The 14,976-nt window shown below is 40.6% G+C and overlaps 2 protein-coding genes across 4 annotated transcripts in view; both read left to right on the top strand.

The window, feature by feature from the left end:
- Positions 1-4,759, top strand: part of akt2 (v-akt murine thymoma viral oncogene homolog 2) — a 33,094-nt gene extending 28,335 nt beyond the window's left edge. For both annotated transcript variants that reach the window (XM_061681507.1, XM_061681506.1), the window contains exon 14: positions 1,775-4,759. In XM_061681507.1, coding sequence (XP_061537491.1) covers positions 1,775-1,854 — 80 coding nt within the window. In that variant the 3' untranslated portion in view covers positions 1,855-4,759. The remainder of the gene's footprint in view (positions 1-1,774) is intronic.
- Positions 4,760-8,823: 4,064 nt separating this feature from the next.
- On the top strand, positions 8,824-13,969 carry ccnp (cyclin P). 2 transcript variants are annotated; one of them, XM_061682154.1, is made up of 9 exons: positions 8,824-9,062; positions 9,508-9,660; positions 10,299-10,395; positions 10,491-10,663; positions 11,020-11,118; positions 11,980-12,135; positions 12,214-12,372; positions 13,584-13,687; positions 13,758-13,969. In XM_061682154.1, exons 1-9 carry the CDS (start codon positions 9,012-9,014, stop codon positions 13,924-13,926), a joined length of 1,161 nt encoding a protein of 386 aa, XP_061538138.1. In that variant the 5' UTR covers positions 8,824-9,011; the 3' UTR covers positions 13,927-13,969. The 2 variants fall into 2 exon arrangements, with proteins under 2 accessions (XP_061538138.1, XP_061538137.1); XM_061682153.1 differs by having other exon boundaries at positions 13,509-13,687.
- Positions 13,970-14,976: the final 1,007 nt, after the last annotated feature.

The raw sequence follows: 14,976 nt of genomic DNA, 5'->3' as shown, positions 1-14,976 counted from the left end.
TGTGTGTGTGTGTGTGTGTGTTTGTGTTTGAGAGCAAGCCACTATTATTTAAACACTGTAATAATAAGCTGTTTTTTGTTTCTTGCTGACAGATGAGGATGGTGATTTCTTTATTTTACTTACTAATGACGGGGCTGCTGGTTGTCCACCTTGTTCAGCCATAGTAAATTTATTGGGTATTCAGCAGGGTCAGACCATAGGCTGTTGGATTCCTATGTAAATGACTTTCAGTGAAGTCATCAAAGGAGACAGCAACACTGCCGCCTAGCGGATGGAGGGAGGGCCTTCCTACACTTGTGATTCTAATCTGTGTTATGTTTGTCTCAAAAATCAATGCACGTGCCCGCTGATCCACAAACCCATCTTCAACAATTCACAAGCAAAATTGAATATTTACAAATTATAAGTCATGATAAATGAACACACAACATTAAAAAACATGTGTAAATTGCGGATATATTTGTGAATTTGAAAAACACGTGCAAATAATTTTGAGACATACTGTATCTCTCCCCGTACAAAAATGGCTCTTCCTTTTTACGTAAAAATGTCCCCTGTCTCCCACTGGATTTCAAAGAAACATAGCAGTATATTACTAGGCTTTACATGATCAGGATTTTTGGTTTAAAAAAAACTGATAACGACTTTTAAAAAACTGATAACCGATCCGATCACAATTTGGAGCAATATGTCTATTTAAATGACTTGTTCGTTTACTGTATATACTTGTGTACTGTGAAATTAATATCTTCAAAAGTATTCTCTAGCATTTCAGACAAAAGGATGGGCCACTGCCATAAGTTTAAAGTTCAGTCAGGTCAAACAAACATTACGTGAGACAGAAATAATGGGTGCAAACTTACTGTAATTAAATTACTTTATTGTAATTAAATTACTTACTTTACTGTTGACCAAATGTCTGTGGTGAAGCCAAGTGAATGACTGTCTTCTTTCAGGAGGCTGGCTACGTGCGAGTGCATGTCCCAGTATAGCTCTTTTAGACCAGTCTCGCCACGGAATGTGTGCCGTGGGAGGACGTAGCGTCGATCAAAATGTCCTAGCAACTTTTGAAATGTGGGGTTCTCTCCAACATTAAAAGGGAGGTTGGCCAGCACAATGAACTCCATTAGCTTCCATGCTAGCTTGTTCGTGTTACTGTCCGTTTGGTTGTTAGGTTTTCCTTTTTCATGGTGCGTTGCTTGAATGCGGCATACTCCTTCTTGTGTCCATTCTTCATTTGTTGTATTGAAGCATTTAGATGACGTTCCCCCATGAGGTACTTCAGTTTTGTGCAGATTGCAAATGGCTTTCATGTTGTCTGTTTCAGTCACCGCAAAAAAGTCCCACACTGCCGACATGTTTTTTCACCATCAAGATAAAAAAAAAAAAGAAACTGGCCGTCAGGTATTTAGAGTACTACGTCACAAGATGTGACAAAGCTAAAAATAAACCAGCTTTTGGATTCACACGTCCACAATGGCGCCACAGAGTAAATGTCTTTTGCGGAGCCTATCAATGACACCATTGCTCGGATCGGCAAATTATGACATTAAAGCTGATCTGCATAAAATGCTAATTATCTGCCGATACTGATCAACCGGATCAAATTGGTGTAAAGTCTATATATTACTTATTTACAATATACTGTAGCTTCTGTGGCCTCTTAGCTTTTCAACACACAAAACAACTTAACCACAAAATATCATCTTAACATAGAAATGGCTTATCTAGTTTAACTTTGATTTTGGCTTTGTCTTGTTTTATTTGTTTCCAGATGACAGTTTAGACCCGGAGGACTCGGATCAGCGTACACACTTCCCTCAGTTCTCCTACTCTGCCAGCATTCGGGAATAGTGGCTCAGACTTTTGACCAAGCAGGGAGCAGGCAGGCTAACACACAACCCAAATCTCATGTTCGCACTTGCACTGCTGAGGACAAATCAAATGAGACACACACACAAACTGGCACAAGACACATTTTCATCCGGTCTTTCTTCCCCCTCTCCCCCACTCACTCAAAAAGCATACAGACACATACACACACAGACCAGCAGAGAATCATATACAAAATGAGCGTGCAGGCTGTGATTCTGCGAGTTTGCGAGTGATGGATCTCAGCGGGGTTTTGCGTGGACAGATGGGCAGCTTCATCTCTGTACATCCTCTCAGGGGGACCTCCGCTGCATTACACTGGGCACACTTTGAAACCAGGTTATGCCAGCAACTACCAGCTCGTTACCAGCCGTAGACACACAACCCTGACGCGTAGACTACATCTTGCAAAGACGCCTTCTTGATACAATTTTTAAAATTGAAGATTGGAAGAGACATTGGTTGATAATTGACCAATTTAGCTTCATCGATTGTTACGGTTTTAAATATAAAGCCATATTTCTGCTTTTCAATTATTTTTTTTGTTTGGTGTTTTTTTTTTTTTTTTTTTTTTTTTTTTTTTAAATATAAGTGCTCTTTCTGGAACTTGCTGTTACAAATAAATTGTGTGTGTGTGTGTGAGAGAGAGAGAGAGAGAGGTAAGTGGGGGAGGGTGAGTTTGCCATTTCTGTGGATGCACTGCATGTGTTCAAGTGTGAATGAATGTGTGTGAGAACCTGCAAACAATTGTATTTTGCAACCATCCATTTTGTGTCTGTTTTTCATGGATGCTGGAACACAGGCAAGCAAGGACACTACACAGTGATGGCCTTATAAAGGGAACAAGCGTGTTATTTATGAAAAAGTAGCTTCTCTTGCATGGCTTTTTAAATCACTATTATATTTTTTTTTATTTAAAAACAAGGTGTGACACTCATAGGGCCCGGTGTAGCTGCGTGTCGCAAACACAGTAAGATGGACAAGTTACCCGATGTGTCAGAGACAGCTCGACCTCAGCCATTCAACCTCCATCAATCAGTCATCTTCACTGCCGGCTTCATTCAGATTAGCCACTTATCTTCATAATTTCAGTGCAAGTTTATATATTTTTTGTTCTAAAGCAAGCCTTTTGAATGTTCTTATGGTTTAAAAACAGAAATTGTTAAATCTTTATAATGTGGCCCAAAAAACAATTGACTGACCTGGTGGATATTTAACATTTCAAATAATTCCACATTGAATGTTGTTTTTGTGATTTCTGGGAAATTGTGTCCCAAGCACTTAAACGTACAGCCCCCTCCAATGTATTGGAACGGCAAGGTCAATGCCTTTGTTATTGTTGTATACTGAAGACATTTGTGTTTCATATCAAAAGACGAATATGACATAAAAGTTCAGAATTCCAGCTTTTATTTCATGGTATTTACATCTAGATGTGTTAAACAACTCAGGACAAAGCCCCTTTTGTTTGAAGCCACCCACTTTTCAAGTGAGCAAAAGTATTTGAACAGACATTATTAAATTAACTTAAAGCGAATAACATTTAATATTTGGTGCGATCTGGCAATTTACAGAAAAATGCATTCAAACTAATCGGGAGATGTTTCATCGTCCAACAAGACAATGACCCAAAACACACTGCCAACACAACAAAGGACTTCATCAGGGAGGCAAAGTCGAAGGTCTTAGACTGGCCAAGTCAATCACTGGACCTTAACCCAATAGAGCAAGCATTTTACCTCCTGAAGAGGAGACTGGAGGGAGAAACCCACAGAAACAAACAAGAACTGAAAGAGGGTGCAGTAAAGACCTGGAAAAGCATTTCAAATGATGAATACAAGAGTCCGGTGAAGTCAATGGGTTGCAGGCTTGATGCAGTTATTGTAAGTAAGGGTTATGCCACCAAATATGAAATGTTATTCACTTTAAGTTAATTTAATAATGTCTGTTCCAACTTCCAAAACATTTGCTTACTTGATAAGTTGGTGGCTTCAATCAAATGGTGCTCTGTCCTGAGTTATCACATCTAGATGTCAATACCATTAAATGAAAGCTGGAATTCTGACCTTTTGTCTCATATTCATCTTTCGATCCGAAACCCAAATGCCTTCGGTATACAACAAAAACAAAGGAAGTCCCCTTGCCGTTCCAATACTTTTGGAGGGGACTGTACATCTGCCTGGAGCACGCAGCTTCAAATCATTGAGATGCCACACGAGCTGCTCAAGCAACCTTCAGCCTAAACGCAGGGGTGTACTAATCAATAACTCCTTTTCTACCGGTATTTTACCATCCTTCTCCCATGTTGATATTCTGTATGAACAGCAATGTGGGAGGAGGGTAAGTCTACATTGCAATTTTCCGCCTTAGGACGTAGTATCAGAGGTGTGACACTGCATGTGTGTTTCCTTGTAGAAGGAAAATCTGCAGTTGTAGTAAAAACAATTATTACTGTCTGACAACTTTTTTAATCACACCAGACACTGGCACTGTTGCAGGTAATATCCCGCTTTGCTGGGTACTGTGTAAATCAACGTGCAGACAAATGCCGGGTCTTCTTTCAGGGTTCTGATGCAGCAAAAAAGCAGGATCTCTGTGTAAAAGAGTCTAATTTCGGCTGATGTATAGTTTAGTCGAATCAAGTTTTGGCCAGATTTTTATGAAATCGTGCTCATATTTTATTCTTTATTGCTGGAGAACATGCTGGCTAAGATTTGAGCTTTGCTAAAGGAAAATCAAGTCATGTCATCATGTTATTTTTTTATTTGTTTTGTTCACCCCGCACACCCACCCACCCCTTTTGTCCATATATTTCTAAGGAAAAATTGGAAAATGTCATGTCTAAGTATACATTCTATAAAATATATATTAAAATGTTCTAAACTGCTTTATTTTTTTTTTATTTTCATTTGTGTTTTCTACCAGGCCACATCTCATCACATTTCAGGTGAATTTCCTGACATGAATTGTAAAAAATAATGGAACCTAGACAGGAAATGGACCCTAAACCGAACAAATCAGTGGGCATCCTCATGACCTGTTGATTTGCTTTCATTGTTTGTGTGGGTGATGTTGTGATTGTTTGAGTGAAAGGAAAAAAAAAAAAGCAAAAAAAAGCTTTTTGTTTGTTTGGGAGTGGGTGCATCAGGCGCCTCGGATTCCTGTAGATGAAGACGTAATCCAGGGGTGGGGAACATACAACCCATGGGCAATATCCGACCAGCATTTGATCCGGTCCGTCGAGCACTTTTAAAAGAAATAAACCCTCTGAGAAACTTTGGTGAAGAGCCCCCAAACAAAGAACCCACAATAATATCGAATAGTGCAAAATGTGTGATGCTTGCAACTTGCAAAGTATTCTTCCTAAATTGAGTATGGCTCTTGGAGGACTATTGAAATGAAAAAGCCCCTGACCGGAAAATGGTTCCCCACCCCTGCTGTGATCAAATGGCTTTGAGTCTCCCGTTGACAACTGCAGCACCTCGTCTCACGGGCTCAGGCACACACAGCCTCTAGCCTAGTGGCCTATTTTAGTGGGCTACCATCTGGACATCCAACCACTGCACTGATGGACTCCACTGTGGATTTGCCTTTGTTTGCTGCCAGGGCCATAATGGGCCACTGCTGAAATTATTTTTTGGAAAGTTTTGTTTTTGGTTGTGAAGCCATACACTGAACCTCGCTGCTGGCCACAATTTAAAGCAATGCTTCACGGCTGAACATTCAAGTGGACCTCTTCTGTCGGGCATACGCTGGCACAAGTGCCTCCTCACTATTATTGTGTAAATACCAACAAAACAAAAAAACTTGGAGAATGCAGCATAAGTAGAGTGGGGTGTGTGCAGCTTTTGTAGAATTTGATTTGCAGCTTTATCTTGCTTCATTGTGTATTCGAATGTGATCAGTCAATTCTGAATGTCACACCAGATGCTGGTGTAGCTAGATTTATTTTGCATTTTTTTTCTTCCTTTATTTTTGCTAATTACAATTAGTTAAGAGTCAGAGAGCAAGTTAAAAAAAAAAAAAACAAGCAATCTTTTTAAAGGCAGGAAATTGTCGTATTGGACAGTACCGGCCCACCATTTGCAAGACAATGTAATGGGTGAAACGTGCTACAGTAGAGTAGCTTATGACATTTGCAATGATAATGTGCCAGTAAAAATTTTACTGAACCAACCTCTGTGTGTGTGTGTTTAAAATACATTTTATACCATTTAAATGTACAGGCCAACTTAATACATAGATATATAATTACAATGAATGAAATCTTTAAGTGCTTGGTCACCAAGTGCAGAGTAGACATAAATAATTTCAACATTTCTACAGCATCAAAAGAAGAAATTGTCCACAACTGCTGTGTGATAATTGTAGCCATCCAGTTCATTGTAATTACAAACCCCAATTCAGATAAAGTTGGGATGTTGTGTAAAATGTAAATTTTAAAAAAAGAATACGATTTACAAATCCTTTTCAACCTATGTTCACTTGAATACACTACAAAGACAATGTTTATTGTTCAACCTGATGAATGTTTTTGTTTTTTGCAAATATCTAATTTTGAATTTGATGTGTGCAACGTGTTCCAAAAATGCTCAGATGGGCAAAAAAAGACTGGAAGTTGAGAAATGCTAAAAAAAAACACCCGTTTGGAACATTTCACCGGATAATTGGAAACGGCTGAGTATCGTGATTGGGTATAAAAGGAGCATCCCCGAAAGGCTGAGTTGTTAACAAGCAAGGATGGGACAAGGTTCAACACTTCAAACAACTGCGGGGGCCAAAAAAGTCTTAACAGTTTAAGAACATTTCTCAACATGCAGTTTGAGGAATTCAGGGATTTCATCATCGACGGACCATAATACAGTCAAAAGATTAAGAGAATCTGGAGAAATCTCTGCATCTAAGCGGCAAGGCCGAAAACCAACATTGAATGCCCGTGACCTTCGATCCCTCAGACTGCCCTGCATTAAAAACCGCCATCCTTGTGTAAAGGATATTGCCACGTGGGCTCAGGAGCACTTCAGAAAACCATTGTTAGTTAACACAGTTTGTTGCTACAGTGGGGCAAAAAGTATTTAGTTGAGGTTGTGGACAGATGTCTTTTATACTGATGATTTCAAACAGGTGCCATTAATACAGGTAACGAGTGGAGGACAGAGGAGGCTCTTAAAGAAGTTACAGGTCTGTGAGAGCCAGAAATCTGGCTTGTTTGGTCTTCGGTGACCAAATAATTATTTTCCACCATAATTTGCTAATAAATTCTTTAAAAATCAGACAATGTCGGAACGGTGAAGGACTGGTTAGCACATCTGCCTCACAATTCTGGGGACCGGGGTTCAAGTCCCGGCCCCGCCTGTATGGAATTTGCATGTTCTCTCCGTGCCTGGGTGAGTTTTCTCTGGGCACTCCGGTTTCCTCCCACATCCCAAAAACATGCATGGGAGGTTGATTGAAGACTCTAAATTGCCCGTAGGTGCGAATGGTTGCTTGTTTCTATGTACCCCGCCTCCCGCCTGAAGATAGCTGGGATAGGCTCCAGCAGCCCGTGACCCTAGTCAGGATAAGCGATAAAGAAAATGGATGGCTGGATCAGACAATGTGATTTTCTGGATTTGTTTTTATCATTATGTCTCTCATAGGTGAGGTATACCTATGATGTAAATTAGAGGCCTCTCTCATACTTTTTTTGCCCCACTGTGTATCTGCAAATGCAAGTTGAAACTATACCATGCAAAGCGAAAGCCATATATCAACAACACCCAGAAATGCCGCCGGCTTCTCTGGGCCCGATCTCATCTGAGATAGACTGACGCACAGTGGAAAAGTGTGCTGTGGTCTGATAACTCCATATTTCGAATTGTTTTTGGAAGTCATGGAGGTAGTGTCCTCCGGGCCAAAGAGGAAAAGGACCATCTGTATTTTTATCAGCACAAAGTTCAAACACCAGCATCTGTGATGGTATGGGTGTGTGTTAATGCACATGGGCAACTTACACATTTGTGAATGCACTGTTCATGCTGGAAGGTACATTCAGGTTTTGGACCAACATGCTGCCATCCAATCAATGTCTAAGTTGTACATCAAGGAAGAATAGGAAAGAATCCCACCGAAAAAGCTTCAATAATTAGTTTCCTCAGTTCCCAAATGTCTATTAAGTGTTGTTAAAATCAAAATGATGTAACACAGTGGTAAACACGGCCCTATCACAGGTTTTTTGGAATGTGTTGCTGGCATCAAATTCAAAACGAGAGAATATTTGCAACAACAACAAAAATGTTCATCAGTTTAAACATTAAATAACTTGTTTTCGTAGTAAAGTCAATTGAATATAGTTTGAAAAGGATGTGCAAATCGTATTCTGTTTTTATCTACCTTATACAGAACGTCTCAACTTTATTTGGAATTGGGGTTTGTATATTATGCATAACTAGAAGGCAGCACAGTGTTGTTTGAGTGGTTCGCACGTCTGCCTCAGTGTTCTGAGGTTGCAGGTTCCACTCTCAGCTATGACCTTCCAAAAACATGCATGTTTGGTTAATTGAAGACCCCAAAAATGATCCCTGAGTGAGGATAAGCGGTAAGGAAAATGAATGAATGACTCAATGTGAGTGGTTGCTTGTCTTTATGTTCCCTTGGATTGTCTGGCGACCAGTCAGAGGTGTACCTCGCCTCTCGCCTAAAGTCAGCTGGGATAGACACCTTGGAGACAAGCGGTATAGAAATCATATTTGTGTATGTCCTATACTAGTTGTATTAAGAATTGCATGACGGGTGGGTCGTAATTAAAAAAATAAAAAATTTACATGTGAGTAAAACAAATATTTAGAAATGTAAATGCATTGACTTAATCTTCAAGATTACGTTATAAATGTGAATAAAATATTTTTTTAAATGTGCTGATAGGTGAGTTAAAAAAAACTAAACTTTGCGGCACGTCAACCAGAAGTCGTCATCTGACTACTGCTTCGTGACGTCACCACTCCAATCATTGCTGACCGGCTCAGCTGAGGTTCCTTCTTTATAATTGGCGCCAGTGGAAGCGGGCCATGGCGTCTCTTTGTGTTCCAGGTCTCCGTCGACTGCCGTGAGTAAGTAGCTGCAGTGGGCCGCGGTGGGGAATTCCGTCTCCGGCTGTGAAAATGGCCACGACCGGATTCTGCGACTCCAAGCCGCTGCTGGACTTACACAAGGTCAGCGTGGTTAAGAAAATATATAATATAACTCATTCACTCATTCACCCAGGGTCGTGAAGATTGTTCTCGCTACATTTTCCATTAAAAATTTTTTATGGATGTGATTCTTAAAACCAAAACATGAGTAAAAGTTTTTGGGTTTTATTTTTGGACTGTTTAATTTTGCTCACCTGTCATCTCATGTGGTTACTTATTTTCAAATAGTCGACCCCTCAGAGTCGATTTCATATATTGTAGTGTAGCATAGTCATGTCATGTTTTTATGGACACGACAGGATAATTTATGAAAACTTAATAGTAAAACGCGCACGGCCAGTCGACCTTCACCGTGGCCAAGCAATCCTGTTTGGATCAGCACCGACTACATTTGTATAAGTTGATTCAATTTATAAAAAAGATTCTTGTTGTCTCCAAAGTTATTTTTTTTTTTTTCATCCTACAGGCAGACGAGAGGCGAGCCCTCAAAAGGACTTGGCCGACGACCTGTGGGCCCACAGTTTGCTGGCAGTCAGTGGACGTGTCTGAGTCCAGGCTGGTGCCTGTAAAGAGGGAGCCAGAACCCAGATGGGTACCTGTGCTGCCCTCCCTCTATACAGTGACGTACTAAAATTCAGAAGTCTTCGGATTATGTGTCTTAATGTTACATCAGATTGGTTTAAATTTCACAGCGTTTTTCCCTATAGGGCTGAAGAAAATTTAAATGACCTGTTTCTAAGTCAGACTGTTGCCATTTAAAACCTCCAGGCAAATCATCACTTCAGTGTTAAAAACAAAACAAAATTAAAACTACCTTTTATTAACAAATCTCGAGGTAGTGTATATCAGTTGTAACATTCTCACATGCAAGTGTAAAAAGATGTTGCCCACTAATGTAAAATCATAAATGAATAAATTAAACGTAAATGTCAAATCCTCATTATATGTATGTGATAATCTCTAGAAGTGCAGGGAAAAAGTACAAATTCTTCAGTGCAGGCTGAACTGATATCTAGTGGGGCATCCTGGAGTTTCACACATCCTGATGGTTTTTGATGCATACTTCCCCCCCAACAGTTTTGTTCTGATTAAGAATTTTATATATAAATATATATATGTGTGTGTGTGTGTGTGTGTGTGTGTGTGAATTGCACGTTTCTGTATATCTGTACGTTTCCACTGAAGGAGGCAATCCATAGCATACAACAGAAGACTGTGTACTTATTCAATACAACAAACAAATTTTTGTGTTTGTAGGACAGGTTGTTATCAACCAAAATGAGCAACGGCATCATTGTGGGGTTTAATGATGAAACATGGATGTTCTCATCTGGCGGCAACATTCCTGCCAAAGGTGTTGAATCAAAATGGATGCAATCTGTTGTTGAATAAAGTTTTCATTTGCGTGTCATACTTTTTCTGTGTGTCCTCCTTTCCATCTGCATGTAGCAGATGTATGTCTGGAGGAGCCTTTGTGTCTTTACCCTCGCAGTCTGCAGGGCGTCCACAGCCTCCAGGCGCTGGTGCCCAGCCTGCTGCGCCATGAAGTGGAGATCGCCCTCGAGAAGCTGGACCTGATATGGGACCGTACGTTCGCCTGGGAAATGTTCGTGGACATGATGGTAAGGCCGGTGATTTTCAACCAGTGTGCCGTGAGCGATCTTCAGGTGTGCTGTGGGAAATTATTAAATTTTCCGTAATTGCTCAAAAATTTTTTTACAAGAAATGTATCTTCATCTATTTATGCCTTTGAAAATATGTGCCTTGACTCCATAAAGGTTGGAAATCACTGGTTAAGGCTACACTTCGATGAATTGTGTATTTTTTTCAATTTAAAACCATTCTGTCTTGACATGTCTGTGACGTGCTTTCATCAATATACCCCAAGGTTTAAGAATTACAATTTTCCATGTCGCTTTTAAACATAAACGGGTCTCTCCCCCCCCCAAATTAAGGCTTTACTTTCTTTTGTGTGCAGAGAAGTCAAATATGTCACTCTTTGCCCAACGCTGAGCTGCCACGATACTTCACTGACACCACTCGAGCTGTCCTGGTCGACTGGCTTGTTCAAGTCCATGTGAGTCTATGCGGCTTTCAATGCAATCATGTCAAAACATTCTTGTTTTTAACTTCCTATAATTGTGATGGTATATTAGCTTTGCATCCCAGTACTTCTATAGTAAGAGCTACAGTGTAAGCGATATTTTGCCTTCGAAGTTGTTACCCGAGCTGTAACTGGTTTGTGTAAGGGAATGTGAGGTTTTAACATCAGACACTCAAAAGCGGGACACTCAATGTCCCACCATCAGTTGTCATTGGTTGACAAGTATTTCATCTGTCTAATCATCATCTAATTATCTGATTGCGTGATGCGGTGACGCTGTCCGAAAACACAGCTACACCAATATCCTGCTTTTCGGAGTTAAGTGTAAAAGGCATTGGAGGATAACTCTGTCACAGCTTTGCCAATATTACGGAATCGGTGTAAGAGAGGCTTTTTTTTACAAGAAATTTGAAAAAGGAATACACTTCCACACTCTATGGATGGGCAAAATGTGGCCCACACTTGTTCAAGAACTTTTTGGGGTGTGGTGTTGTCCATTCGGTAGCATTCAATTATCTGCAGAGTTTTGGTATTTGTGGTCCGGCCCAGTCCCTATCCTCTGCCAATAGTGGGGGTCCAGTGTATTTTATTTTCTAAACAGCATTTCAGTGTATATTTCAAGTGACACGTCCTATATGACTGTTCACACTAACGGAACACATGAAACAACCCACATACACAGATGCCCAACTTGCAAGGAAAAAATTCCAAGCATCAACACCAGGCAGTGACAACACAGAAGTAAACAATACAAATTGTATGTTTTTTTCCAGTTTAGTTAGTTTGGGCTGACTCAATGTTCCATGCAAGTCGTGTATGCATGTTTCCTATCAGGAGATGATGCGCTTCCAGGAGGAGACGCTCTATCTGGCTATTCATCTCCTCAACCGCTCTCTCCGTCAAGTCAAAGTGACCACCGCCAACCTGCAGCTCCTCGGCATAGTCTGCCTCTTTCTGGCTGCTAAGAAAGAGGAGTGTCTCCTCCCTGAGGTATGCTGACTCAAGCCTCCTCAACTTCAATCTGTAGTTTATTTGAACCTGACCAGTGACCACCTCCTCCCCTCCAAGGTGTCTGGACTGTGCTTCTTAATGGACCATGCCTACACCAAGCAACAGCTGCTGCGTATGGAGAGGAAAGTCCTCATTGGGCTTAGGTTTAACTTGTCCTACTGTCCCCCTTTGCATTTCCTACTGCTGCTTGCATCCATCGCCCGCTGCAGTGCTCAGGTGACTGTTAATGTGCATCCTTTTTAATAATGCTGCCAAGGTCAAATCACCAGATTGTGATTTGTTAGTTGGTAAGCAACATTGTGGCAAAGGTACACAAATTCAACATGCGCACAGTATTAGAAACACCCCATTAAAAGCACTTTGGTGCAGATTGCGAAACTGATTTAACTTTTCATTCATCTGCTTGCCCTGGGCAGATGTAGTGGGCTACATGCAGCAGATAGTGTTGTGGAGAAACCGCTTGAGTGTGACAATTGTGGCCGTTATTGCCACCTACAGGACTGGAAATGCATCAGTGGTGTATTTTATTTTAATTTTTAAATTTTTTTTTTTTTTTTTTTTTTTTTTTTTTTTTTTTTTTTTTTTGGTCGGTGGGGTTGCGTTCACTGACCCAAGCATGGACCAACCCAGTCAGTGCAAGTTATCAACCTAAGCATGAGTAGTTCTGCTTTTGGTATATTACACAGTGGTGAACTTCTGTAAATACTTGGGACTGTTAATGTTGGTTAAAACATTGTCTCCCTATGTAGTTATTTCTGATGGGAAAATTGAGATGAAATTGTGTAATTTAAATCTTGCTACAGCTTGAAAACTGCATACTCTAAGAATAATTTTCATGCATCTTTATTATTCATATTTCTGGCAACTTTTACTTCATAAAATACTTTAACTGAAGTTTCACTCAACCATCTTTGTTACAACAACAAAATCTGAATTTGTTCATTGATGTGTAATAGCTAATAATTAGGGGCATTGGGTAGAGTAGAGATGCAGGTAATGAGTCTTAATATGGGTGCACCAGTTTGTCTTAGCCAGCACATGCCGTCGTTATGTGATGGCCAGGCTAACGTCACTTATTAGCCAATGTGCAGATCTTTAATTACACCACTGAAATAAATTAAAATAAACAATCCAAATGATAGCCCCAATTTTTCAATTAAATACCTTTGCTTCCAATACTTGTCATTTTCCTATATGAAATGTACTTGCACTCAAAATTCTACAAGGTGACTAACTTCTATTTATTTTCTGCAAAGATACTTGTATTCGTACTAAAGTCTTGCTTTCAGGTACTTTATAGAAGACTTCGTATAAAAGTGAGATGTGTCATCACTGTGAACCTGTGCCACCAGATGGTCTGGATGGCACGCTACCTGCTAGAGTTGTCTCTCCTGGAGGGTCAATGTGCGGTCTTTCTGCCCATGCAGTTGGCGGGGGCGGCGCTTTGCTTGGCCCGCCAAGTCCTGCAGGAGCCCCTGACCCCGGAGGGTGAAGCCGCCTGGTGTCTAGCCTCTGGCATACACGCTGGCAGGTATGTAGCGGTTTGTTTTCACATTCTTTGCATTCATTGTCATTTTAACCAGTGTTTACTTTGTTTGCAGTGAGACCGTCCTGCTGAGGATAATGCAAATTCTGGCTGGCGCTGCAGCCAGAGCGCACACCCGAGAGACCTGTGCTACTTTTATCAAATTCTCCTCCCCGGAAACCATGCACGTCAGCAGACACCCTAGTCTTAATAATACCTCTGATCTGCTGGGTGTGTGCACTTGACTGACACTTGTGTCCCAATGCTACACAAAGATTACACTTGAATCCTGACTTGACTCTTCTGACCTGGGGAGGAAGAAGGGTGAATATGTTGGCAAACATTGTTACTAGCCTGTTTGTGCCCATTTTATGACCTAATATTGCAGCTCATTTAGAAAATATTTGAAATTATATTCGTCTGTCTTTTTTTTGTGGAAAGGATAAGGGCTGTTTGTCAAATAACTTTTAATGTAAAAATAAAGTGTCTGCTGCAAATGACTTGTTACTCAAACACACACTGTACCCAAACAAACTTCACCAATATCCTCACGCCATGCTGAAGAGCTATTGTACAATACTAGATGCAATGCCTTGTGGTGCAGCAGCGGTCCTAAAACGACATCTTGGACATGTACTTGTTTATACTGACCCCGTGCAGCCAGCAGATGCATGTGAAAGCTTTAGGATATACACAGCAGAGATCATTTAGTACAATTCTCAGTGCACAATTGTCTTTAAAGCCCACTGCTGCCGATACGATGTATACACAGTCAACGCTCGTTTATTTTAAATTACGAGGGGGTTATTTGTTTACGACAGAGTTCTGTTCACATGGTGGCTACGTTACCCAAGTCTGTCTAATCTAACGCAGGAGTAAATGTGCGAAAGCCACTGATACAAAACTGTAAACCGTAGCCAGAGGTGGGTAGTAATGTGCTTTTACTGAAACATTTTCCGTAAACTGTACTTGTCAGAGTACTTTAACTGCACTGTACTTTTTACTTTTGAATACTTATGTGAAGGCTTGATATGTTTACTGTGTTACGGTGATCTACATGCCGTTTGCTACTTTTATTTATTCATTCTTGCATGTGCGTGTCTATTTATAGACTCCATCTTCGACTTCTGCATAGGGTACCTGTTGCGACAATCTAACGGGATCACCAATGTCATTTGACTCCAATTCACCAATCAGATGACAAGAGGTAGTTACATAGCCTTCGCGAGCCAATCAATATGACTCGTTGTGGGGGGGGGGACAGCCGCACGACTATTTATTTTACAGACTCAAAA

The sequence above is a fragment of the Phycodurus eques genome, chromosome 7, assembly GCF_024500275.1.
Source record: "Phycodurus eques isolate BA_2022a chromosome 7, UOR_Pequ_1.1, whole genome shotgun sequence".
Lineage (NCBI taxonomy): Eukaryota > Metazoa > Chordata > Actinopteri > Syngnathiformes > Syngnathidae > Phycodurus > Phycodurus eques.
The sequence above is the reverse complement of the archived record's forward strand: the minus strand, read 5'-3'. Positions and strand labels throughout refer to the sequence as shown.